The sequence below is a fragment of the Mauremys reevesii genome, linkage group 18 (assembly GCF_016161935.1).
Source record: "Mauremys reevesii isolate NIE-2019 linkage group 18, ASM1616193v1, whole genome shotgun sequence".
Lineage (NCBI taxonomy): Eukaryota > Metazoa > Chordata > Testudines > Geoemydidae > Mauremys > Mauremys reevesii.
The window spans coordinates 2805826-2830630 of record NC_052640.1 but is presented as its reverse complement, the minus strand read 5'-3'; the positions used below and the strand labels follow the sequence as shown (position 1 = coordinate 2830630).

Sequence of the window (24805 nt, the reverse complement as noted above, 5' to 3'; positions counted from 1 at the left end):
TGAAAATTTGAGGGGCATTCCTGTTTACAAGGAAATAACCATATTGCAGACAGAATAAATTCCAAGGCTGCATGCCAAGACTTAAACTCTTCACCCTCAGAGTTTTTTTGCTATTATTGGCAGCGAGTAGAGTTATTACTGAGTTTACATAAAGAACCCTCAAATTATTATTTACTGAAATTGTTAAATATTAAAATTTTAAATGAAAGAGAAGAAAAAACATAAGCTTACAAAGTGCTAAAGGAGAGTTGTTAAAAAAGTTTTTAAATAGGCATCACAACAAAACCCTTTGGTCCTTCTTTCTCTATCTCCCCTCATCGGCCTTTCTTTCCCTTCTCTGTTTCTTCCTTCCTGCTCTTTCTTTTTGGTCAGCAAAGCTCTTCTCCCCAGAACAACTGCAGTATATTTTATTTTATATTGTTTTTCCAATAAAGATCCTGATTCTGCAATTGGATCTGGCACGGATGGACTACTATGGGGCATTGAGTGGGTACAAGAGTCTGCAAATGCTGATTGGTTTGTAGGATTGGGGCATAAATTGGAAGGAAGAGAACATAAGAACTTCCTTTTATTTGTTTTTAACCCTGCTGCCTATTTTGTATTATGGGAATAAGTAAATAACTTTTCCTTATCCACTTTCTCAACATCACTCATGATTTTATATACCTCTATATAAGAGGTAAGATTCTCCCATTGTAAACAAATAATGAAACCACCAGTATTTGATGGTTATTCTGTACGCAGAGAGGAGAGGTTTGGGAGTAAAGAGGGAAATGATCCAAAGGGATTTTAAGTTTTTAAAAACAGTTTCTCTTTCAGTAGCTTCAGAACCCTTTTTAAAAATTTTTTTTCTTTCATGTACATTTTTAATTTTTTCTATCTCGGCTAAATGAGCAAAAGAATAATGGGGCATTTCTGTTGCTGGCAAAAAGCTTGAAAATTCTGAGGCGGGATAGGAGCAGAGGGCTTGTAGTGACCATTCACAGCAGAGAGGGAGTTGAATGGTCACATTACAGGTACTGACAAAAAGCCATAAAGTGACTGAATACATGTTTGCATTCTACTTAGCAATGGCTTGGCCATTCTGAGAAAAGGGATTTACATTATGTACCATTACTGAGAAATAACTGTATAATGATTCAGCAAATTGAAGAACCAGAACCGATATGAATTTAAGGAATTGCACCATTGGGAAACAGCTGTACAGCATCCCTGAACTTTGTGACCATTCTAATTCAGTTTCTGTGAATGTCACTTAAGCATGGTTTGCTCTCCGTATACAAATACAAAGGATTTAGTAACAAAGCATAAGCTACATCTATCCATGCATCTTTACTTTTTCTGCCCAGTCACAAACACAGAAGTTTCTTGTCTCTTCTCCTCCTCTAACTTCTCCACTTGCTCCAGTGACCCCATCCCACCTCCTGTGTCTCTTTCCCCTTACAATACAAACATGAGTTGGGGTATGTCTACACAGGGATAAAAGACCAGTGGCACAGCTGCGACTGGCAGGTCAGCTGGCTCAGTCTCATGGGGCTTGGACTGTGGGGATAAAAATCGCTGTGTAGATGTTTGGGTTCCGGATGGAGTCCCCCGCAGCAAGGTCCCAGAGTTTGGGCTCCAGCCCAAGCCTGAATATCTATACAGCAATTTTTCAGCACCAGAGCCCAAGGCCCGCAGAGCCCGAGTCAGCTGACTTGGGCCAGCCTCAGGTTTTTTATGTCTGTGTAGACATACCCTTAATCTCTCCCATCTTAAAACCTGCCCCCCAACTACCCTTGATTCCACTAACATCTCCAACTGCCACCTCTTCTCCCTTTAGCTAATTGAATACAGTGTCTACAATTGCTGTCTGGAGTTCCTCTCCTCCAGTTCTATCCCTGACCCTCTCCTATCTGGTTTCTGCTCCTTGGACTCCACTGAAACTGCTTTTACTAAAGTCTAATAACTTCTCCCTAGCTAGTGCTAACAATCAGTACTCTATTTTCCTTCTCTTTGACTTGTTACCTGCCTTTGACACCATTGACCATGTCCTCCTCCTTGAAATCTTGCCCTCTCTTGGCTTCTGTGACTCTGCCCTCTCCTGGTTCTCCTCTTACCTCTCTAATTGTGCCTTCAGTGGATCCTCTTCATCCCCCTTCCAACTTTCTGTGGAGGTTCCACATCAATGTCCTGGGCCCCCTTCTCTTAGACTCATAGAGTCAAGGTCAGAAGGGACTATTATGGTCATCTAGTATGATGACCTTCACAGTGCAGGCCACAGAATCTCACCCATCCTCCCTTTACACTTTATCTCTGGGTAATCTCATTTATAGCACAAATTTAAGTGCCACCTCTGTGCTGACAGTTTACAGGTCTAATTCTCTACTCCAGACTTGTCTTCCTTAGGAGCCTAACCCTCATTAAAAGTCAGTGGGACTTACAGACTTTTGAAAATTTTACCCATAGTCCATATATTGTGCAAGCAAACAAGGCTGCCCACTCTTCCTTCTCCGCATATAAAGCAGACATTCTGGCCACTATGTCTTACATGCAATATTATTCTGCACAGATTAAAAAAATGATGCTAGAAAGAAAGTAAATTAGGCCCTGATCCTGTAAATATGCACGTGCCGATCTTTACATGTCAGGAGTGCCATTGTCTTCAGTGGAACTACGTGCATCACTTTGCAATTAAGCATGTGCCTGAATGTTTGCAGGATTATGGCTTAATGATAAACCCCGATATGTATGTGTGTTGGGATAAATTCATTGCTGATGTAAGGTTGTGTTACTCCCATTGAGGTCACTTGTACCCACTTATATCAGTAATGAATTTTGCCCATTTCTTTAGTAGAGCTTCTTGGTGTGACGTCCTAACACCAAAATCTGTGGTTAATATAGTGGTGCATCTATAGGTTATGGGCACATCTTAAAACAAAACAAAAAACCCAAGTTGTTTTAAAATTATTTTAGCGTTAAATCCAATTTATTTTATGCTCCGAATGTTGAGTGTGCAGGATTTTTTCCTCAGTATTTGACATCACTTTGTAGCTATTTATTTAAACTTTAATTTATTTTTCCTTTGAGTTTTATTTTTAGGTTAGCTTCAAAAGTCATCAGTAACATATGCTGGACAGTGTTCACACACAAGAAATTCACGTAATAAGCATTTGTGAGACAGAGGAAGAGAGGAAAAACCATGAAAAATATTCTAAATTAAATTGTTTTTTATTTTAAGGGAGGTGTAAACCATTTTATTATTACACCATATACTATTGTTTGACGTGAGAGTTAAAAAAGAAGTAAAGGAAAAGAGTATGGGGGGTGAGACTTGAAAAATAGAATAATGAATGTAGAGAGGGTGGTAAGAATCTGGGCCAGTTTCCTGAAGCAAGTCTTAAGTGGACATACTTTTGCGGTGTAGCAATATGGATTTGTATTTTTCAAGGCCAAGGAGTCTAAATTGTACAGAGGGGTTGATGGGTTGGTTGGTGTTTCTGCAGCTTGAAAGCAGATAGATGACCAGATAAATTAATATACTCTGTCATTTTGTCATGTTCACTAAACATTAACTAAACGTTACCTCTCCATTCTGCTGATTTGGGGCATGGCTAGTATTGATTGGATAGGCTGCAACTGCTGTTTTTGAAGTGGCAATTGTTTCTCTTGTTAGTCCAAACCTTGTGCAGTTACATTAACTTCAAATGCAAAAAATTATGTTTATATTTCATTTTCTCCCCAGCATACTTAAGTGATCAGACTGTATTGTTGGTTAATTGCTTGGCAAATGTCTTATTTAAAGCAAATTGTAGAGGTTGTATAAGGAGTGGATAGATAGACTGAAGATGGACATCCTTTGTATATCTACAGAACAAGAACAGCACTGTGCAAGCTCACCCATATCCACCAGGCCAATGTGCCTCTGCCTTCATCAAATCCTCTCTCTTGCTCTGAACTGAGATGCTACTTTAGTGCTAGCTGGGTTGGTGTATTTTTTTGATACGAATACCTGTTAACCATGAATTAGACTGAGATTACTTAAGGGCTTCATTCTTCTCCCAGCGAAGTCAGTGGCAGATACACCATTGAAAGGGAAGGATAGAAACCTATTAAAGGATAAAACTACTATCATGTACTGATTCAAAGAAGTGACCTCATGAGCTAAAGGTTCTGTATCCAAATGCCAGTCCCCTGAGGCATCCAGTCGCTTCACCAAACTTTATTTTTGAACTGGGAGCAATATTGGGATATAATCACCAAAAAGCATCTTGACCTGATGATGACTATAAAGAAATTTAGCAGGATCATTAGGTTTTTCTTTAAATGGTGGAAAAATACATTACTCTTTAGCTTTAAATCTGTAGGCCAAACTTTACCAAAGAGTAAATGTTATAGCTGAGTTATAAAAGGATTATAATAGATAATGATCGAACCGTTTGTTTATTATTACTGAAAAAGTGCTGTAAATGTGCTTTAGCTCACTTAACATACCAACCGAGTGTTGTGATGAAAGAATATCATGTATTTTGGTGTAGTGTAATTCATGGTAGTATCTAAGTTTTACAGCAGGTTAGTTTGTACATTCAAATGCAGTAAACAGTGCAGTCTGATGTATATCACACAGGTCTGTAAGAGACAAGGCTGGGATGAATTTTCAGTGGTTGTGTCCACATACGCTGTTTTGGGGAAATCTCCCTTTCATTGCATTAACACTAGTAGCATAAGGTGGGACACTGATGTTTTTACTGCTGTGTGGTTTAATCCTGTTCAGAGTGAATGTAGATAAAACTGTGATTAAAAACTCGGGTCGTCTGTCTACAATAGGAATTCCACCTAATCCCCCCTTTGCGATCAGCAGAGGTGCTGCTCCGATGGTAGTGAAAAGAGGGGAGATTTCTTAAAACAGTTTAGTGTAGACAAAGCTCGGGAAATCAAGAGTAAATTGTACTCTACTGTTGGAATTAATTTTTAACACTTCCTCGTCAGAAAGAGATTATTTTGGAATTGTACCGAGTCATCAGGGTGCAGGACTGTATATGGAAGAGCAGGCTATTTTACTGACACACCCTGTTGACCAAACCCATTGGGTCTTATTATCTCAGTCAGAAACACAGACTGTCATTTATATTACTGTAGTGTCAAAGGCCCCAACCAAGAAGAGGGGCCCCATTTTGCTAGGCACTTGAGGAAACATACAAAAAGAGAGAGCCCTGTCCCAAAGAGCTTGCAGTCTAAGTAGACAAGAAAGACAAAGGCAAGAAGAAAGGAAGTATTCTTAGCCACATTTGATAGATGGGGATCTCAGGCTCAGAGAAATTAAATGAATCACTCACGGTCACACAGAAAGTCTCTGGGAGAATTGGTAATTGAACCTAGATCTCCTAAGTCCCTGACCACGTGACCATCTTCCTGTCTAAAATAAAATGCTAGTCTCTCTGGGGCAAGAGGGAGGAATAGGAAGGCCTTTGGAGAGAAATCCCAATTAGCCCTCTCATGGGGCAGCTCGGAGGCTGAGGCTTATGTTTGTAAGTGTAGACCTGCCCTGGGGCTTTGTTATTTAATTATGAATAAAATTAAATCTTGGGAAAGAGAGTGACATTGGACAATATCAGTGTGATATGTTCTGTGTTGGGAACAGAGTGGGGACGCCGCACCTAGATTTACAGGGATATTTGAAGAAAATGCTAATGTAATCTTATCTTGTGTGAAATGTTCAGAGGACGTATGGTATCTTATTAAGCTACGGAGCCAGTGTCTAACGCAGACAGAGTGCTGCTGCCACTATTCTTTTGGGAAGTGCTTGGAACGGTAATTAGTGCTAAGTAAATTGCCTATAGAGAATTAAAGAACTGCCATGATGAACATACAAAACCCCCAAATATAGACTTGGTATTTCTAATGTGAAATATTTTAGGTAGATTCATTTTTCAAAGTAATGAACTTTACAAGAATAATTACTTGGGATATGACTGTCAAAGACCTTCCTTTGTGAAGTGCTTCCAACTGAATGCTGGGGCTGTTGCATCAAAAATGAACACGTGTAACCCTTAATTCCCATTGAAATGAAATCAGCTGCTCATTTTGGAAAGCTTTTTTAAAACAATCTCCTTTAATTTTCTAATCAGTAACTACACACTTTTTCTAATTTATAAGTGCCTATCAGAAACCTTCAGGTGCATAAATTAAATCACATAGTTTAATCTAACTAAATTGACACAGTGTCAACAAATCCCCTTTCCCCTCCGCAGCAAGAGCAAACACAGCCCTTTTTGCACGTTAAAAAGCACAAAAGCCTCCTTAGCACCCCACAGATTGCATCTCCAGGCAAATTAGTCCCTTTTTGAAGCACTCATAGAATCATAGGACTGGAAGGGACCTAAAGAGGTCATTTAGTCCAGTCCCATGCATTCCTGGCAGGACTAAGTATGATCTCTAGACTCTCCCTGACAGATGTTTGTCTAACATCTAAAGAAACAGGTCTTGCCTTGAGTATCAGCAAAACCAAGCTCTGGTAAACTGGCAGGGGAAGCAAATTCCAAAGTTGAGGACCCTTCAGTCTGCCTTCAGTGTATCAATAGGAGGGACTGTCAACTCAAGTGCCATATATGATTGATCACCTGTTCGGGTGGAAAGAGAGGGGAGAAGCAGAATTGCCAGAACCCTATAGACAGTTTGTGAATCAAAACTTAAATTGTACCCAAAAACTAATAGTAAGCCAGTGAAGTTGATGGAGTGCAGATGTAATATACCGTATGTGAGAAACACTAGCCAATAAATAAGGTCCTGTATTCTGAACCAACTGACGTTTCCGAGTGGTCATCAGTAGCAGCCCTATGCAGAGTGCATTTCAGCAATCTGATCGGGAGCTGAAAATGTCCATCCAAGAAGAAAGGTTGCAATTTCCTGGACAGGTGCAGATGGACAAATTGTACCATTGGCTGCTGCTACTATCTGGAAAAGAAGGATTAGCTAAAAACCCAACAGTTATAAATCTTATTTCCAAATGTGAGAGAACCTCCTTGCTGAAGGGATCAGATATAACCTTTGCCATCTCCTTTAGATGTCTTCTCCAGCCAGCCAGTTTCACTTTAGTGTCTCTTGGCATAGATGTCCCAGCATACATAGCCATCTACTGGGACACATTGCTAGTCAGCTGTGTAGGTGCTGCTCAGTTTCTATTCCACAAGACATATCACAACTTTTGTCATCAATCAGGAAGTGAAGGCAAGGGTGCAAACTACAAACAAAATATCAATTAATCTAACTTTAAATAAAAATAAAACAAAAACGTTGATAGGAGTTTTATTCCCAAGGCTTTAACTTGCTCATAAAATGTCTCTAGTTACAATAATACTGTAAATATAACTATGTTTTAAGCAACACAGGGAGGAAATCAAGAAAGCCGCTTGCTTTGTCTGAATGGCTTGCTGGTGCTGATGAAGACAGAAACATGCTTTGGAGGAAATGCTCTCTAGTGCCTAGAGCAGGAGATTGGGAGTCAGGGCTCCTGAGTTCCATTCTTGGGATTGCTACTGATTTGCTTAGTCACTAAGTCTTGCTCAAGTCACTTAACTTCTCTTTTCCTCAATTCACTAGAGTTGGTTCTATCCCTTCATACTCTTTTTCCTGTGTACTTTCTCCCTGGGTGATTGCATAATTGCTTCTCCTCCCCACACACAAAAATTCTACAGCTTCGTTCCCAGCATTTCATCTTCTTTTATTAATTTAACATCCAAGATATTGCATTACTTCAAATTTGGTACAGTGTGTCTGTGATCTACTGTAGATTGTTCGCTTTCCTTCCTGCCCCCTCCCTCTCACCTATTCTCTAACACGAGCAACCACACCATTGTTCTTTTCCCTTCCCCAAGTTAACAATCTTAGGGCTGGTCTACACTATGAGTTTAGGTTGAATTTAGCCATATTAGGTTGATTTTTATAAGCAATGCGGCTACACACCCAACCCCGTTCTTCTGACCTAAAGGGCTCTTAAAATCGACTGCTGTACTCCTCCCCGATGAGGGGAGTAACGCTAAAATAGACCTTCTTGGGTTGAATTTGGAGGAGTATAGACACAGCGTTAGGCAATTCGATGGCATTGGCCTCTGGGACCTATCCCAGAGTGCTCCAACGTGACCGCTGTAGACAGCAGTTTCAACTCCGATGCACTAGACAGGTACACAGGAAAAGCCCCAGGAACTTTTAAATTTCATTTCCTGTTTGGTCAGCATGGAGTGAACGTGAGACACTGGATCTGATTGCTATATGGGGAGATAAATCTGTTCAGGCAGAACTCCGATCCAGCAGAAGAAATGCTAATATATATGCCAAAATTCCGTGGGGCATGGTGGAGAGAGGCTACACCAGAGATACACAGCAGTGCCGTGTGAAAGTTAAGGAGCTCAGGCAAGCCTACTACAAGACAAAAGAGGCAAATGGTCATTCCGGGTCAGAGCCCCAGACATGCTGCTTCTATGATCAGCTGCATACCATTCTAGAGGGGGGACCCTACCAGTGCCCCACCACTGTCCGTGGACACCTGCAACGGCAGAGTCTCATGCAACATAGAGGAGGATTTTGTGGATGAGGAAGAGGAGGAGGTTTCGCAGCAGGCAAGCAGACAATCCATTCTCCCCAGCAGCCAGGACCTTTTCATCACCCTTGCCAAGTTCCATATCCTCCTCACCCAGATGCCCAAGAATGTGTGTGTGTGGGGGGGGAAGCTCCGGGCACCCAGCCACTCAACTCCAGGGGATGGCCCAAGCAACAGAAGGCTTTGATATGTAGTGTGGCTACAATAAGCAATGTGGCCTTGCTCTTTCCTCCTCCCACACCCCACCCAGGCTACCTTGTCAGTGATCTCACTTTTTTTTTAATAAATAAAGAATGAATGGATTCAAAACAATAGGGACTTTATTTCCTTTGCCAGCTGTGGTCGAAGTGGGGAGGGGTATTGGTTTACAGGGAAGTACATTCAACAAAGGGGGCGGTTTTGCATCAAGGAGAAACACACACAACTGTCACACCGTAGCCTGGCCAGTCATGAAACTGGTTTTCAAAGCCTCTCTGATGCGCAGTGAGCCTAGCTGTGCTCTTCTAATCCCCCTGGTTTGTGGCTGTTCAAAATTGGCTGCCAGGTGATTTGCCTCAACCTCCCATCCTGCGATAAATGTCTCCCCCTTACTCTCACAGATATTATGGAGCACACAGCAATGAGTAATAACAATGGGAATATTGGTTACACTGAGGTCTAACCTAGTCAGCAAACAGCGCCAGCGAGCTTTTAAACGTCCAAAGGCACATTCTGCCACCATTCTGCACTTGCTCAGCCTATAGTTTAACTGCACCCTACTATTGTCCAGGCTGCCCGTGTATGGCTTCATGAGCTGTGGGAGCAAGGAGTAGGCTGGGTCCCCAAGGATAACTATTGGCATTTCAACATCCCCAATGGTAATTTTCTGGTCTGGGAAGAAAGTCGCTTCTTGCAGCTTTTCGAACAGCCCAGAGTTTCTAAAGATGCGAGCGCCATGCAACTTTCCCAACCATCCCACATTGATATCAGTGAAATGTCCCTTGTGATCCACCATTGAGAAGTACCCCTTGCGGTTTATGTACTGGTTGGCAAGGTGGTCCAGTGCCAAGATAGGGATATGCGTTCCATCTGTTGCCCCACCACAGTTAGGGAACCCCATTGCGGCAAAGCCATCCGCTATAACCTGCACATTTCCCAGAGTCACTATCCTTGTTAGCAGAAGGTCACGGATTGCCTTGGCTATTTGGATCATGGTAGATTTGCCCACTCTGAATTGATTCCCGACTGACCGGTAGCTGTCAGGCGTTGCAAGCTTCCACAGGGCTATCGCCACTTGCTTCTCAACTGTCAGGGCGGATCTCATCTTGGTATTCCTGCTCTTCAGGGCGGGGGAAAGCAACTCACAAAATTCCATGAAAGTGGCCTTGCGCATGCGAAAGTTTTGCAGCCACAGGGAGTCATCCCATACCTGCAACAGTATGCAGTCCAACCAGTCTGTGCTTGTTTGCCGGGCCCAGAATTGGCGTTCCACTGTATCAACCTGCCCCACTGCTGCCATGGTATCCCAATTGCCACATAATGTGCTTTCAGGAACGTCTATGTCCATGTCCTCCTCACAATCATCCTTGTGCTGGCGGCTCCTATCCAGGCTCTGCACATACTGCAAGATAATGCTCAGGATAATGCGCGAGGTGTTTACAATGCTCACAACAGCAGTGCTGAGCTGAGCGGGCTCCATGCTTACTGTGCTATGGCATCTGCATGGGTAACCCAGGAAAAAAGGCGTGAAACGATTGTTTGCCATTTCTTTCAAGGAGGGAGGAAGGGAGGGGAGACTTACATGTACCCAAAACCACCCGCAACAATGTTTTTGCCCCATCAGGCATTGGAAGCTTAACCCAGAATTCTAATGGGCAGTGGGACTGTGGGATAGCTACCCACAGTGCACCACTCCGTGAGTCGATGCTAGCTATAGTATTGAGGACGCACTCCGCCGGCCTACTGCGCTTAGTGGGGTCATACACGATCGACTGTATAAATTTGCTTTCCAAAGATCGACTTGTATAAAATTGACCTAATTTTGTAGTGTAGACATACCCTATGTATCATCCTGCTTCTTTTTTCGTTATATCTGAAAAATTAGTCCCTTCTTTTTTGTCCTGGCTGCCACAACTCTGTGCTCTGGTAATTTCCTGCTTTGACCACCACAGCCTTCTCTTTGTTTTCCAGCCCCTAGTATCTCCCCATTGGATCCAAAATTGATGCTGTCTAGATAATTTTCTATTCCCATTCTTCTGATAATGTTTCTCCTCTTCTTGACTGCCCAGGCTGGCTTCTCTGTCACATTCAGTGTGCTGTTTCTCCTCACATTCAGAGTTCTCCATACCTCTGCTCCTACTTCTATCTCTGCCCTTAATGCTCTACACCATTCCCCTGAAGTCTGCCCAGTCTTCTCTCCTGACTGTTTCCTTTGTCCACTCCTGATTTTGTGCATTTGTTTTTGTTCCCTTTATTCTTGGAATAGCCTCTCAATTAAAGGGAAATCATCACCTCAAAAATCCCAAAGGAAGAATGAAAAATCAGTGAAATAAATTTTATATTTGTTTTTAGTCTGTTTCCATTTCAGATTCTCAATCCTGCATGTTTAGATTGCAAACTAAGGATGTTTATTTGTTTAAAACCAACTATTTCCTCTGGAATTAAAAAAAAAATCAGGGGAACATTTCTATTGGTTTTAGGTTTTGTAAAAAACAATCATTAATAAATCTGAATTTTGTGCCAAATTTGCATTGACCGTGTCCTTTTAACCATGCATACTTCCTCTTCTTCAAAAACTTTAAAAAATACACTTGTTCTATGAAGTATTTCAGCTATAATGGCCACATCCCACTCAGTGTTTGTTTTATATTGTACTGTATTGACTCTCTCATGCCTTTACACTGAGAGTCTTTGGGGCAGGAGCTTTATTTGTGTAGCATGTTTTAACTGTTCTGTGGTATATCCTGATAATGTCAGGTAAACATTTACCTCTGGAAAGGAGGTGTAAAGATTCCTGTCTCAGAGGTGCTTTGAAGTATATTTTAGTTGAGTTACTTCTGCATTTGGTTGAATGGCCCTCCTTAGTTCTGTGAATCTCAATTAATGTTTATATTTCATAATACCTTTCATGCATATCCAGAGCGCTTTATAGATATAAAAAGACAAAAACCATTATGCATGGATCTTGATACAAATTCTCTACCATTCCAAAAATACATCTTAAAGATGATTTAAAAACCATTAAAATCAACAAATGTTTTAATTGCAGTGGGAGCTAAGATTTGTGTTTGTCTCTCTTCTTCCTTCTCAGTGCCAGCATTCTGTTGAAAGGGCAAATCCTTGACCTACCATTTCAGAAAAATTATTCTTGCAAAACAAGATGCTTTTATATTAGTTTCAGGTTTTGGCAACAATTATTCAAGTAATACCCAAGAAACATGGCTAGCATTGCATAAACACTCAGCAGCTTTTTCTTTCACTTGTCATGACTTTTCTTCATTCAAGTGATTTGTATATGTGAAGTTGCTTGGGCTTTTGGTCTTGTATCTGCTTTAGAATGGGGGAGAACTAAGGAACGCCGTGTAGTGCTATAATCTTGCCTGTCAAGGGCATTGTTTCTTGAATACAAAGATCATTATGAATCACATAATGAGAACATTAGTTCGTTCAGAGTATATGTGTTGACAGATCTCTGTGTGCTTAATATAAACTTGAGAAGCTTTACAGTTTTGAAAGGGGGGGATGAGTTTTGGATCTTAGAATCATTTGGTTTGAGAGGACTTCTAGTGGGTCATTGGAGGAGCACATTTCTTTAGTCTTAATCTGCTATAATATGATTGTAAGGAAATTATTGCTGTAGCAGCTGGGTGCTCACTGATGAAATTGGAAAAACAGAATACATTTATATTTACATGTCCGCAGTAGGTTTGATATTTTTAAATCACTGATGCTTCTCCCAGGATTCAAATCAGTTGGATTATTTGTTATAAAAAAGACAAAAACTAAACAAAGATCAAAGTATATAACTATCTCTTGGTTCTCAAAATATTTCAGGGGTCACTTATGATCTCTAGCTCTTTAATATCAAAGGAGTAGCTGTATTAGTCTGGTTCTGTAGAAGCAGCAAAGAATCCTGTGGCACCTTATAGACTAACAGACGTTCTGCAGCACGAGCTTTTGTGGGTGAATACCCACTTCTTCGGATGCAAGTAGTGGAAATTTCCAGGGGCAGGTTTATATATGCAAGCAAGAAGCAAGCTAGAGATAATGAGGTTAGTTCAATCAGGGAGGATGAGGTCCTGTTCTAGCAGTTGAGTGAAAACCAAGGGAGGAGAAACTGGTTCTGTAGTTGGCAAGCCATTCACAGTCTTTGTTTAATCCTGAGCTGATGGTGTCAAATTTGCAGATGAACTGGAGCTCAGCAGTTTCTCTTTGAAGTCTGGTCCTGAAGTTTTTTTGCTGCAGGATGGCCACCTTAAGATCTGCTATTGTATGGCCAGGGAGGTTGAAGTGTTCTCCTACAGGTTTTTGAATATTGCCATTCCTAATATCTGATTTGTGTCCATTTATCCTTTTCCTTAGAGACTGTCCAGTTTGGCCGATGTACATAGCAGAGGGGCATTGCTGGCATATGATGGCATATATTACATTGGTGGACATGCAGGTGAATGAACCGGTGATGGTGTGGCTGATCTGGTTAGGTCCTGTGATGGTGTCGCTGGTCTAGATATGTGGGCAGAGTTGGCATCGAGGTTTGTTGCATGGATTGGTTCCTGAGTTACCATACACCGCACCATAGTAACTCTAACTCAGGAACCAATCCATGCAACGTCTGTTAGTCTATAAGGTGCCACAGGATTCTTTGCTGCTTCTAGCTCTTTAATGTAACAGATGATAAAGAAGGGGGAACTTTGCTATAAAAACAGTTTTTCATAATTTAGTTTGTTGTTTACCTTTGTATTTTATATGTAAAAGAAAGGAATTAGTTCACTGTCTTTGTGTATTTTATTGTTTTTATCATCCTAGTGTTTGATGACTGTGTTCTTTGGGTTTTGTATCTTATTTTATTATCTGAATATGCATACCCGCTCTCTTATATTTATTACACTTTCCCTTCCTTGGTGAGTAAGGATGCCCCAGTGATTAGGTCATTGGCCTATGGCTTGGGAGACCAGGGTTCAGTTCCTTGCTCTGTCACAGATTTCCCGTGTGACCTTGGGCAAATCATTTTGCCTCTGTGCCTCATTTCCTCAGTGCAAAATGGGGAATGATAGTACTGACTTTCAGGGATGCTGTGAAGATAAGTACATTAAAGGTTGTGAGGTGTTCAGGTGATGGGGGCCATATAAGTACCTAAGATGCTTTTAACTGTCATGAACCAAATATTATCTGAGGCCCCAATTCATTAAACTACTATTGAAGACAATAGGACTGCTCACATGCCTAAAATTAATCATGTCTTTGATGTGCTCTAGATAAAGATGTATTATGTGTGTTGTAGCACTCAGAAGCCACAGCTAGGATTGCATCAGGTCCTGTACATGTGGTAGTCACACTTGGACAGGTAGCAATATTATCTGTGAATGTAAACTTTTTAGGTCTTGCATCAGTAATGATTCTACACATTCAAGTGTTTATCTTTCAGTTTTAATTTAATTTTTAATAGAAATGAAAGGGGGGAAAAAGTGGGACTCCCAGGAAAGGAATATAACAGATATAAATGTTCATGTTAGAGCCTGACCCTCAGTCAGATGCAGGTGGGCACGAGCATTTGGCTGCATCAACCCAACTGCATAATCAGGACCTATATTAGCAAAAGCGCATACAATTTTGAGATGTTACTATAATAAGATGCAGATTAGCATCTGGTAAAGCATATAGTTTTGTCTGTAAACTTGAAGAGAAATACTTGGTTGAATATAGACTATTTGTCATTATTTAATCCCAAATCCAAATGAATTAACCGCATCCATAATTTACCACAGAGACAGCTGAAAAGAAATTTATGTAATAAGATTTTAGGATTGTCACTCTGAAGCCTATTAGGTCTGTAGAGTCAGTATGAATCAGTGGAAACAGCTACAGGCATGGTTGAGGGCTCTTTTTGTTCAGAATATAAACAGATTGAATCATCACTTGTTTTCGCAGAGTTACCATCCAATTTTAAAGTTATCAACCAATTTGACTTTACAAATTACACCTGTGCAGTGTACAGCTTCAGTAAGGCATGTATGAATGTCATGCCCGAGAATCCTAGACCATTGTGGTATCAGAAATAACTCAACCAATCACCACCCTTACCCTACAGCTAATTTGGATGCAACAGTTTCCTTGGTTGTAGGAGAGAGACTGCACAGATGGTGGATTACTTTGCACACTGCCTCACTGCAAGCCACACCCCATGATTGCCACTCACACAGATCCACACAACTTTCCCAACACATCGCAATCCACCCACAACAACAGAACCAGAATGCACAGTAACTCCCAAAACACATAGCCCCTCACCTCCGCATATACCCCTCATTTAGATATACCCCTCACAAATCCATGAAACTATCCCACAACAGAATCCACACACAAATCAACACAACCAGCACACACAATAAACTCATACATCACTCTGAAGCCTAGATTGTCTGTTGAATCAATGTGAAGCATTGGGAACAGCTATAGCACGATTGAGCTCTTCTTGTTTAGAGTATCACCAGGTTTAGTTGTCACTGGGATCCATGTTCTTTTATTGTCCAATTTTTATTCTCAGCCATTTTTGGCTTTTTTTCTGAAATCCCTTAGAATGCATCTGAATTCTGAGTGTATTAACTAATACATTTTTGGGCTCCAAGCGTTGATCTTCAAGGGTTCTCTGTTCTCTCTATAAACAAAGTAAAGATTTTGTTTCCTATTATAGAATGTACTGCAGCATCCTTCTCTTCTAATTCAGTTCCTGCCTCTGAAACAGCTCTTTATTTCTGGGTGAGGTTTTGCATCACTCTCCTTGTCATAGGGTCTAAAGAATGTAATTGCTTCTCTTTGGGATGTCTGATTGGTAAATTTTGTCTTGGACTTAATTGCTTCTTAACAACACAGTCCTTAATTCACTCTCTAATGCTACTCTCTGACATATATTTGCTTGTCTTGACTGACAGCTTTTGGCTACCCCAAACTTCCAACTACTGATTGAGCTGAATGCTGAAGATAAGATAGAGGAGATGATGACCTCTTCCACATTTTGTTGCTAAGATTCATTATCTAGGGATCTTACTGGATCCTTTGCTGCTTCTGGATGTCCAGCTAACCTGGAGATGATGAAAACATGGATCTCTTTGGCTAGATCCTCATCTGCAAAGAATGGGAACAGTTTCCTCTCTTGGTGAACATGGATTTCTTGCAGTTTGCATCTATAATAAATCCCAAGAGTGGACACGAATAGATACTCTTAATAGAGGATGAGGTCAGCATGCTGGCCAGCCCCTCAAAGTGTTTCTCACTTGTACTTAATCTTCTTCCTTTAAATGGAAAAGTAGAACTCTACACATGACCTCTTCTTTATATTTATAACAGGATGCTTGTCCTTCTAAACTAATCTCTATCCTTACAAGAACAAGATGGAAATGATGTTAATTCTTCATAAAAGTTGAGGTATATCCATTGTGGTGCCCTCTGTGTCAAGTACAGATTGTATTCCTACAGTTTATCTTTTTATCAGGGCTGGCTCCAGGCACCAGCTTATCAAGCAGGTGCTTGGGGCGGCCACTCCGGAGTGGGGTGGCACTTTCAGGTATTCTGTGGCAATTCGGCGGAGGGTCCCTCACTCCCGTTGGGAGCGAAGGACCTCCCGCTGAATTTTTTTTTTTTGGCTGCTTGGGGCGGCAAAACCCCTGGAGCCAGCCCTGCTTTTTATGCTTCTAATTTGAAACACAAATAAACACGTGTTAATATTGCCTAAATCCCTTTGCGGCTCGATTGAGCTATGACTGCTGGGTCTCTTCAGAGAGTCAAGGTGGGTAAGGTAATATCTTTCATTGCACCAACTTCTGTTGGTGAGCAAGACAAGCTTTTGAGCTTACACATAAGCTTGAAGACTTGTTTCGCTCCCCAACAGTGGTTGGTCCAATAAAATCTATTACCTCACCCACCTTGTCTCTCTAATATCCTGGGACTGACATGGCTACAACAACTCTTCAGAGTGTATCATCTTTAAAATGACTTTAAGTGGAGATATATCAGGTATATAGTTATATAACAATGAAGTAGTTAACATATTTTTTGCATCTCTTTTATGAAGAGATGAAATTAGAAAACTGGCAGTTGAATGGCCTCTGAGTTTGACCTGCCTTTCTTCTGAATAAATTAATCTGTAACGGAGCCACTATCATAGGCTTTCTCAGGCTGGTGATGGCTCAGAATGCTTTGCAGGCTCATGGTGAGCCCTCTGTTTGAACAGCATAGCCCTTTATTACCTGTTCATCGTTCATCCAGCCTACAACCTTTTAGGCTCAATATTTCCTTTTAAAAGTATTTATTTGTATGTGTGCATATGTTCATGTGTATGCATGCATGTACACACAAACACAAGATAGCCATTCCAGCAGACAGTATGCCAGAGTAATGGACTCCATCTTGGCAGAAATGGACAGTCTTGGTGAAAGGCATTAGGTAATAGACGTTCTTTACTAGAAGTAAAACGATCTATTAAAGTGGGATTATGAAACATTAGAATAATGCCTGCAACAACTTTGTGTCAACGGATGATGAAAGAAATGGATGAATGTAATCTTGAAATCTGTGGAGTAAGCAAATGTTGATAGCCAGGACATGGCAAAAAGCTATTTAAAAATGAAAACAAAGGCACAATATACTTGGGGGGAAGGGAAGACAGAAGGGGGAAGATGGTTACCACTCAGAGTGAGTAATATTAAATATGACTTACAAAGCAGGAAAAACAAAGTGGGGAGCCAAGTGTCAGTGGATTGCTCCAAAGTAGATTTCAAATATGAAACATGAAAATGACAATTATGCAACATTACGCACCAACATACAACTATGATGATGAGATCAAAGATCAATTCTACAGTTGCCTACAAACTCTATTGACAAAATTCTCAAGCTTGACATTTGCTTAATATTGGAGGACTTCAGTGCTAAGGTTGGGCAGTGGAGAATGCAAGGGGCAAGCATGGCCTCAGTTCCCAAAATCAGAACAGCAAAAGAGTGATAAAACTGTGCCTGGTATTAGGACTCAATTAGTGTAATGCTATTCCCCTACAAAAGCATCCATAAAGTAACTTTGGAATTTCTCCCAATGACGTTATCAGGAACCACACTGACCATCCATCTATGGGAAGGAAATTTAGATAAAGTGTTCAGGATGTCTCAGCATACAGAAGAGCTCTTATCGGACGTGACATAATTATGTGTCGCAAAACTGAAGCTCAAACTAAAAAAAAAAACTCCAAATCCCAAAAAGCATTAAGAAAATTGACAGTAACAGCCCAATCAATAAGACATTATAGCAGCAATTTCAAGTTGAACCGAAAAACAGATTTCAGGTAGTACAAGACTTAGATCTACTTCTTCTCAGTGTATGCGCAACGTGCCTCAGGTGGCATATGACCAAGATTCATCACCGAATTTGGTCTGCTGGTTGGATCATTAGCTTCCCTGTCCCGGGCCATGTACTGATTGGGAGTGAGACATGAATTACTACAAGAAGTCAACACTGATATGTCCTGCTCTTTTCTGTGTGACAATATCAGAGATGTATGCAGTATTGTTGTAGCCAAGTCAGTCCCAGGATATTAGAGAGACAAAGTGTATGAGGTAATATCTTTTATTGGACCAACTTCTTCTGGTGAGAGAGACAAGCTTTTGAGCTTACATAGAGCTCTTCCTCAGATCTGGGAAACATATTTACTTTAGAAGGCAAAGGAATACAAGAAGTGAGTCGATTCACATACCTTGGCAATAAAGTGTAAGCCAATGGGATTGTCCAGAAGGAAATAATGTCCTGAATTAGCAAGGTGACAGTTCCATATACCAACTTAAACAAGATTTGGTCATCAAAAATCTGCAATTTAAAGACAAACTATGAATTTCCAACTAAAAACTTACTTCTACCTTTATATATGGATGTGAAAGCTGGAAACCCCCAAAGGTATGGACAGACATCTAAATGCCTTTGAAATCAAATACTTCAGGAAAATACGAGGCACTAATGTCTTAGTTCTGGGCAATTACACCTATATTCCCACTCTGTGGTCTATCAAGGGCTCCCCTTCTAGGCTTCTGGCTCCCCCGCCATTGCTTCTCTTGGGTGGAGACGCACACCTCTTTCCCTTTTGATCAGGGTATTTTCAGGCTGCACAGTCCCCTACTATCCTGTGATATCTACAGCAAAAGTATTGAACTTAATTCAGTAAGGTTTACCCAGGATATTGTAGGAGATAGTCCCACTCGCCCCATCTAAATGGCATGAATTTATAACAAATACTGAGATTCCTCAGAGTGTTCAATAACCCCTTTTCTCTAAAGTGATCCAGAAAAGAACATGGAATCATTTGGGACCTGCATTAAGAATGCATCCAGCATGTCTACAAGGGCAGGCATACCATTGGGCAGTTGGAGAAACATGCAAAAGGGGCTGGCTGAAATAATTCCTCAACCGAGCATTACTTGGGGTGGGAAAATTTATGGGTTGAAGATGCAAAGAGCAGCCCATGATAGACAGGGATGCCAGAGCCTTGTGTGTGCACTAAGTAATGTCCGATGCTATGGGAAGGATTCCGATATATATATATAAAAGAGGGGGAAGCAGCTTCAGTCACAGCTGTTTATTTAGCAGGTAACGAGAAAATGAATAGAGTGAGAGTGTCTATTAGTTAATTTAGTATCCAAAACCTCTTATTTTCCAATTAAAATAATGTATAAGTCAATTACATACTGCATGATTGTCAGGGTTACCCTAGTAATATTATAGAACACACACAAGTAAAGGGCAATCAGGAGCATAGTTTTATTCCTGTTTTCAGTGGAACGGTAATCTGTCAGCCATCCAAAAATGGATTATCACTGGCCTTTCAAGACTTTCTCCTATGTTGCCCCAAGAGTTATTTGGACAGAAACACCCGTCTATAAAATACCTGTCATTCTCTCTAAGAGAAGAATGTATAATATAGCATTAACTCCTGCTGCACCTTGTATTGGATAAAAAATTTGAATGGAAACCCAGTGGATGATATGGGGCACCTGTGATGTGTGCTGTCTTTTGTCTTTATTGTATAAGAATCAAGCTAATGAATGTTTTATCAGTTGCAACTTCCACCTGGCCTTTACTTTTATCCCCAAATAGAGTATGTCACAATAATCTATCCTGGAGATGGTGAATGCATGGCATGCTGTAGTTTAGATTTTCATCCAAGAGGAAATGCAGTTTCCTGTCCAGCTGGAGAAGGCATTTCTTGCCACTGGTTTACCACAATGATAGGTATGGTATAAAAAGCTAAATAGAGTAGAATAGTCATCTGTGTGACTGAATAATGATGGCTCTAATTGTGCACTATTTTGGAGTCCTATCTTGATAGTTAGAAGGCATTCTTCTTCAGTGGAGGGTCAGGTGTTTCTCCTCTTCTGGAGCATATAATTTCTTCTACTGTGCAAAACTCTGTTTCCTGGGCAAAAAGTACTTGTAAGGGAAACCCAGATTGGTAATGGATTTCAGACTTTCCAATTTCCTTCTTATTTTAAGTGGCAGGGCTGAAAGATCTCGGTATATGGCTATTTTCTGTGTATGTATTTGATGGACCTCTTCTAAAGCGATGCTTTTTTTGTGAGCATAGTAGTGATGTCTCACTCCTTGGGTCTAGCTGTGAAATGAGGGAAGGAAACAGGTCCCAGACAATACTTCAAAACTCTTTAAAAAGTTTTTTGCAAAGATAAAATTAGGTTATCCTTCTCAGTCCCTTGAGGGACAACTTTTGAGGTGCATGCTGATTATATGCTCACTAATTTGAAGGTAATGTGTTTTGCTTGAGTTTGTCATGAACCATGAGTTCCATCTTCAGTTGTGGATGCTCTGTTGCCTAGGGATAAAGTTCTTTTATTGTGATTATGGTTATTGATTTATTTTTGCATTCATTTTATTTCTACTACTAGCTCTTTGAAATTCAATTTAGCAGTGAACAAACTCTGATCTTTGTCTGCCTTTGGTGCCTTACCTAGAGTCTTGCTCCTTATCACCTGTTTTTGAAAAGTATCTCTATATTTACGGCATCTTATTTGGTCATACTGCCTGATACTCTAATGGGGAATGAGAAAGTGAAGAAGGGAGAGGAGGTGAAAGCACAGGGAGGGGACATAGTAGAAAACTGGGGTTGAAGAAAGCAGGCTGAGAGGAATATCAAAGTTGTGGTTCAAGGGGAACCACAAGGAAACAAGGAAAGACCAAAGGAGAGGGCAGGGCAGGTGCTGATTTTGCCTTTAATTCTGGGTTCTCTGTTTAACTGATGATCATTTGTAGATAGGTGAAGTATTTATGGACCCAATCCTGCTCCATATAAACTCATCAGGATCTATGCCTTTGACTTCAGTAAGAACAGTAGCAAGCCCAGTATTTTGGAGCTGCTAGAAAATTCACCAACAAGGGATTATGTAGTCAATTCTAAGTGACTATTTGTCCAGATCAGTAGCTCAGATTCTGTACATTTTCAATTTAGTGACTATTTTAATATAAAACTAATTTATTTGAAACATGTTCTTGAAGAAAATTAAAGCAGAACCACTTTTTGGCAAGTATCTGGCATTTAGAGCTTGAAACCCTTTTTGGACTTGCATAGCCACTGATCACTTTACATTTACAAATGTGTTCAGGTTCATTAGCTGAGAAAACATCTTGTTCCTTTGACATTGTCCATTAGATCGAAAACTATTAGATAAGGTACAGACGAGTAATAGGTTTGAAAAGGTTCATTCAGAGCACAATCAGAATATTTTGTTGAACACTGAAAAGTGATATGTCTTGCCTTTAATTACCTGCTTTAAATGTCTGGATAAAGATATCTTTATGTAATTTCTCTGGGCATACTTGACATAGCAAAGAAGAGCTTCCATAACTTCATTATTAATGTTAGTAATCATGTTTCTTACAGTAGTGCCTAGGGACCTATTAAGAACAGGGCCACATTGAGCTAAGTAGGCACTGTGCAAAAACAGTAATAGAGGGTTCCTGCTCTGAAGAGCTTGCAGTGTAAATAGACAGGAAAGGGACATAACACAAAAGCAGAGTAAACACTGGGGTGGCGATAAAAATATCACATTAGTTCCACTATTTATTTTTTGGCAGGGAGGCGTTGGACTTACTTAGGGTGGGATAAATGGAAAAGTAAAGGAAGGGAGAGGGGACATTGAAGGGAAGTGGGTGGGGACAGGGCATTGGAGGAGGAATGCAGGTGGAATGATGCTGAGGTGAAGAGCCTGTGAGGGAGGAGGCAGGAGGACATTGAAGGGAACAGCCAATCAGCACGGGTTCAAAACTGTAGAGAATACTCTGATGATGTCACCAGTGTCCAAAGGCATCCTTAAACTGCTGCTGCCCTATATTAGACGCATTTCCTCAGCAACTTGATTCCTCAGCTCTCTTTGAAGTTACTGGAGTTTTGTAGCTGTAAGGCCTGATGCTGCAGACACACACATGAGTATTGCAAGTAGTCACGATTGCACAAATGGTATTACAGTGAGCATCAGGTGAGAAATAGACTGCAAAGATTTAAATTGTATGAAAATGTGTGTTGTAATAGACCAAATCAATACAAGGTATACTAGAAACACTAATGTCTCTCAATAGTTTGTTTTTCAAATTTTCCCTGACACAGCAGTAAATCTTTGGAAACATATAGGGACTAGGGTCTTAGAATTCAATTCTGTTTCCATTTAAATCAGTGAACAGCTCCTATCGACTTCAGCTGGAGTATGATTGAACCTTACACGCATGGTGCTAATATGCACCTGCTTTTTATATTTAAAAACAATGGGGTCTAAAAATGCCACATTCTTTATTGGAACAAGAAAAAGTGTGTGTGGGGGGAGGGGAGAACGGGATGTTACTTTGCTACTGCTAACCCTTTCCTGCAAAATTCTCTGCATACAAGCAAATGCTATGTATTTAACTCATTAGCCGTTTGTCTGCCTGACAAAGGACAATAGATTTGTGCAGCAAGTGGTATTAAAATGCATACACAATTGTTGTCTTCCGTGTACATTTTTGATGGTACCATATTCTGCAAAAATAAATACCATGGTTTATATTTAAAAACACAAATTAAAACTGTGTTAATACAATGTTAGGGTCGCAAAATTAAAATGTAAATTAGGCAAAGTGGAAGTTAAGAATCTTGTACTAATGTTAGATTGCCCAAATTGCACATATATAGTGTTTTCTATTATTGGTTAAATATTTACATTGAGTTACAATGTAAGCAAGTGAATGTGCAGTGTGAGCAGGTTAATAGTGCGGTGAGAAACCTTTGTATCTATTTTTAAATACAGTGTACTGCTTTATTTTAAATTCATGATTTGAAAAGTTTATTACCTTGTTTTTTCCCTATTTAATCTCTCTCTCTCTCTCTCTCTCTCTCTTTTGCTTAGAGAGAGAAAGAAAAGGCTAAAATAAAACCAAAAAAGAAAAATACAAAAAGGGTGGCCGTTTCTGTGTGTAAATAAACTGAAATAATAACCATATTAGAGGTCTTTTCCTGGAGTGCATTCTGGCCTCCACAGTTCAGATAATTTGAAAGCAATGGCTTGGCTTGGCTTGGCAGTCAGTAGACCTGCTGGACTCCTTCCCCTTCCACCAGATGTGTGTTCTTATACTCTTCCACTCCCACCTCTGCATTTCAAGAAGAATACCCAGCAACTTTGGCAGCCCAGAAGCTGAGTGCCCTCTACCCTTTTCAAATACCTGTATCCTGAAGGCCCTGAGTGTATAGGGTGGAAAGTTATAGAACATGGAGAGTTTGAATTGACTCTGCAATCTAGTTATTGCATTTAAAAGAACCAAAAAAAACTACCCAAGAATCCAGTTTTGGGCAAAACCTGCACACTTGTCTCGATCCTGTTGTATGCTCTCTTTCAGAGTGGCATATGCATGCACTAAGCATATATTGGAACTGTGCAAACATAGTGACAGTTTCATCCTTTATCCTGCATGTACTCAATACAGTATTTTCAACTCTTTGTAGAAAAATACAGGTTTTGAATGGGGAATCTTAGCAACATTACATTTCTTGGAGTAGGTTACTGAAATGCTAAATTTGAAGCATAAAAGCTCTGCCACCATTTAGTCTGCGCTAAAAAAAGGAATGATTATAATGAGTAGTAGTACGGACCAGCCAATTATTTTACAATGGAAAAAGTGATATTTTTCATTCTCTCGGATTCAAACTGCTGGATAAGTTTCCACAAACCTTAAAAATTCTCCATTGGTTTAGGACCACACATGGAAAATTTCAGTGTAGAGGAGCAATGTTCAGAAAGTTATTCAGAGGTGGAAATAGAATTTTGAGAAACTAATTGTGTTATATTGAATACTGTATTAGTCAGATTGTTCAATTTTTTTTGCCCCTGAGCTACAGAATGACTTTATTTAAATGTCTGCTTGTACCGCTTTAGAATTCTAATATAGGGCCTGATCCACAGCCTATTGAAGTCAATGGAAAGATTCTTATTGACTTCCACAGGTTTTGGATTAAGCAATAAATAGTCTTTAACTGTCAGGGTTTGAGTTGCAGAGATGCATGCACACCTGCACCCCTACATTCATAAATCTGGTTACAAGACCTTTTAACCTCAAGACTCCTTTCCTCCAACATACATTCACTAGCTTGTTAAGAAAGAGCAACTGATAAGTAACTGTTCTTTAATTTTTTGTCTTTCAGTATCCGCAGTGTGATGCAGAAGTATCTTGAGGAGAGAGGTGAATTAGCCTTTGACAAGATTTTCAATCAGAAGATTGGTAAGTTCTGTTTTGAATCAAATGTTCTTGTTTTATGTTTTTAAGATTGATTTGTTTGTTCCTGTTTAGTGCAGCCTGTTGAAGATAGCACTGTAAACTTAGTTAAACATAGTATAGTACAGGGGTTTGCAACCTTTTTCTTTCTGAGGCCTCCCCAACATGCTATAAAAACTCCACAGCCCAGCTGTGCCACAACAACTGGTTTTCTGCATATAAAAGCCAGGGCTGATGTTATGGGGTAGCAA

General features: G+C 40.2%; 1 protein-coding gene across 2 annotated transcripts in view; it reads left to right on the top strand.

The window, feature by feature from the left end:
- The window catches only part of GRK3 (G protein-coupled receptor kinase 3), a 121700-nt gene that overhangs the window by 6311 nt on the left and 90584 nt on the right, over positions 1 to 24805 (top strand). The window contains exon 2 of one of the 2 annotated variants that reach the window (XM_039505208.1): positions 24484 to 24560. In XM_039505208.1, the coding sequence (XP_039361142.1) occupies positions 24484 to 24560 (77 nt within the window). Of the gene's footprint in view, positions 1 to 24483; positions 24561 to 24805 lie in introns of those variants that run through there. The other variant, XM_039505209.1, reaches the window with a different exon arrangement.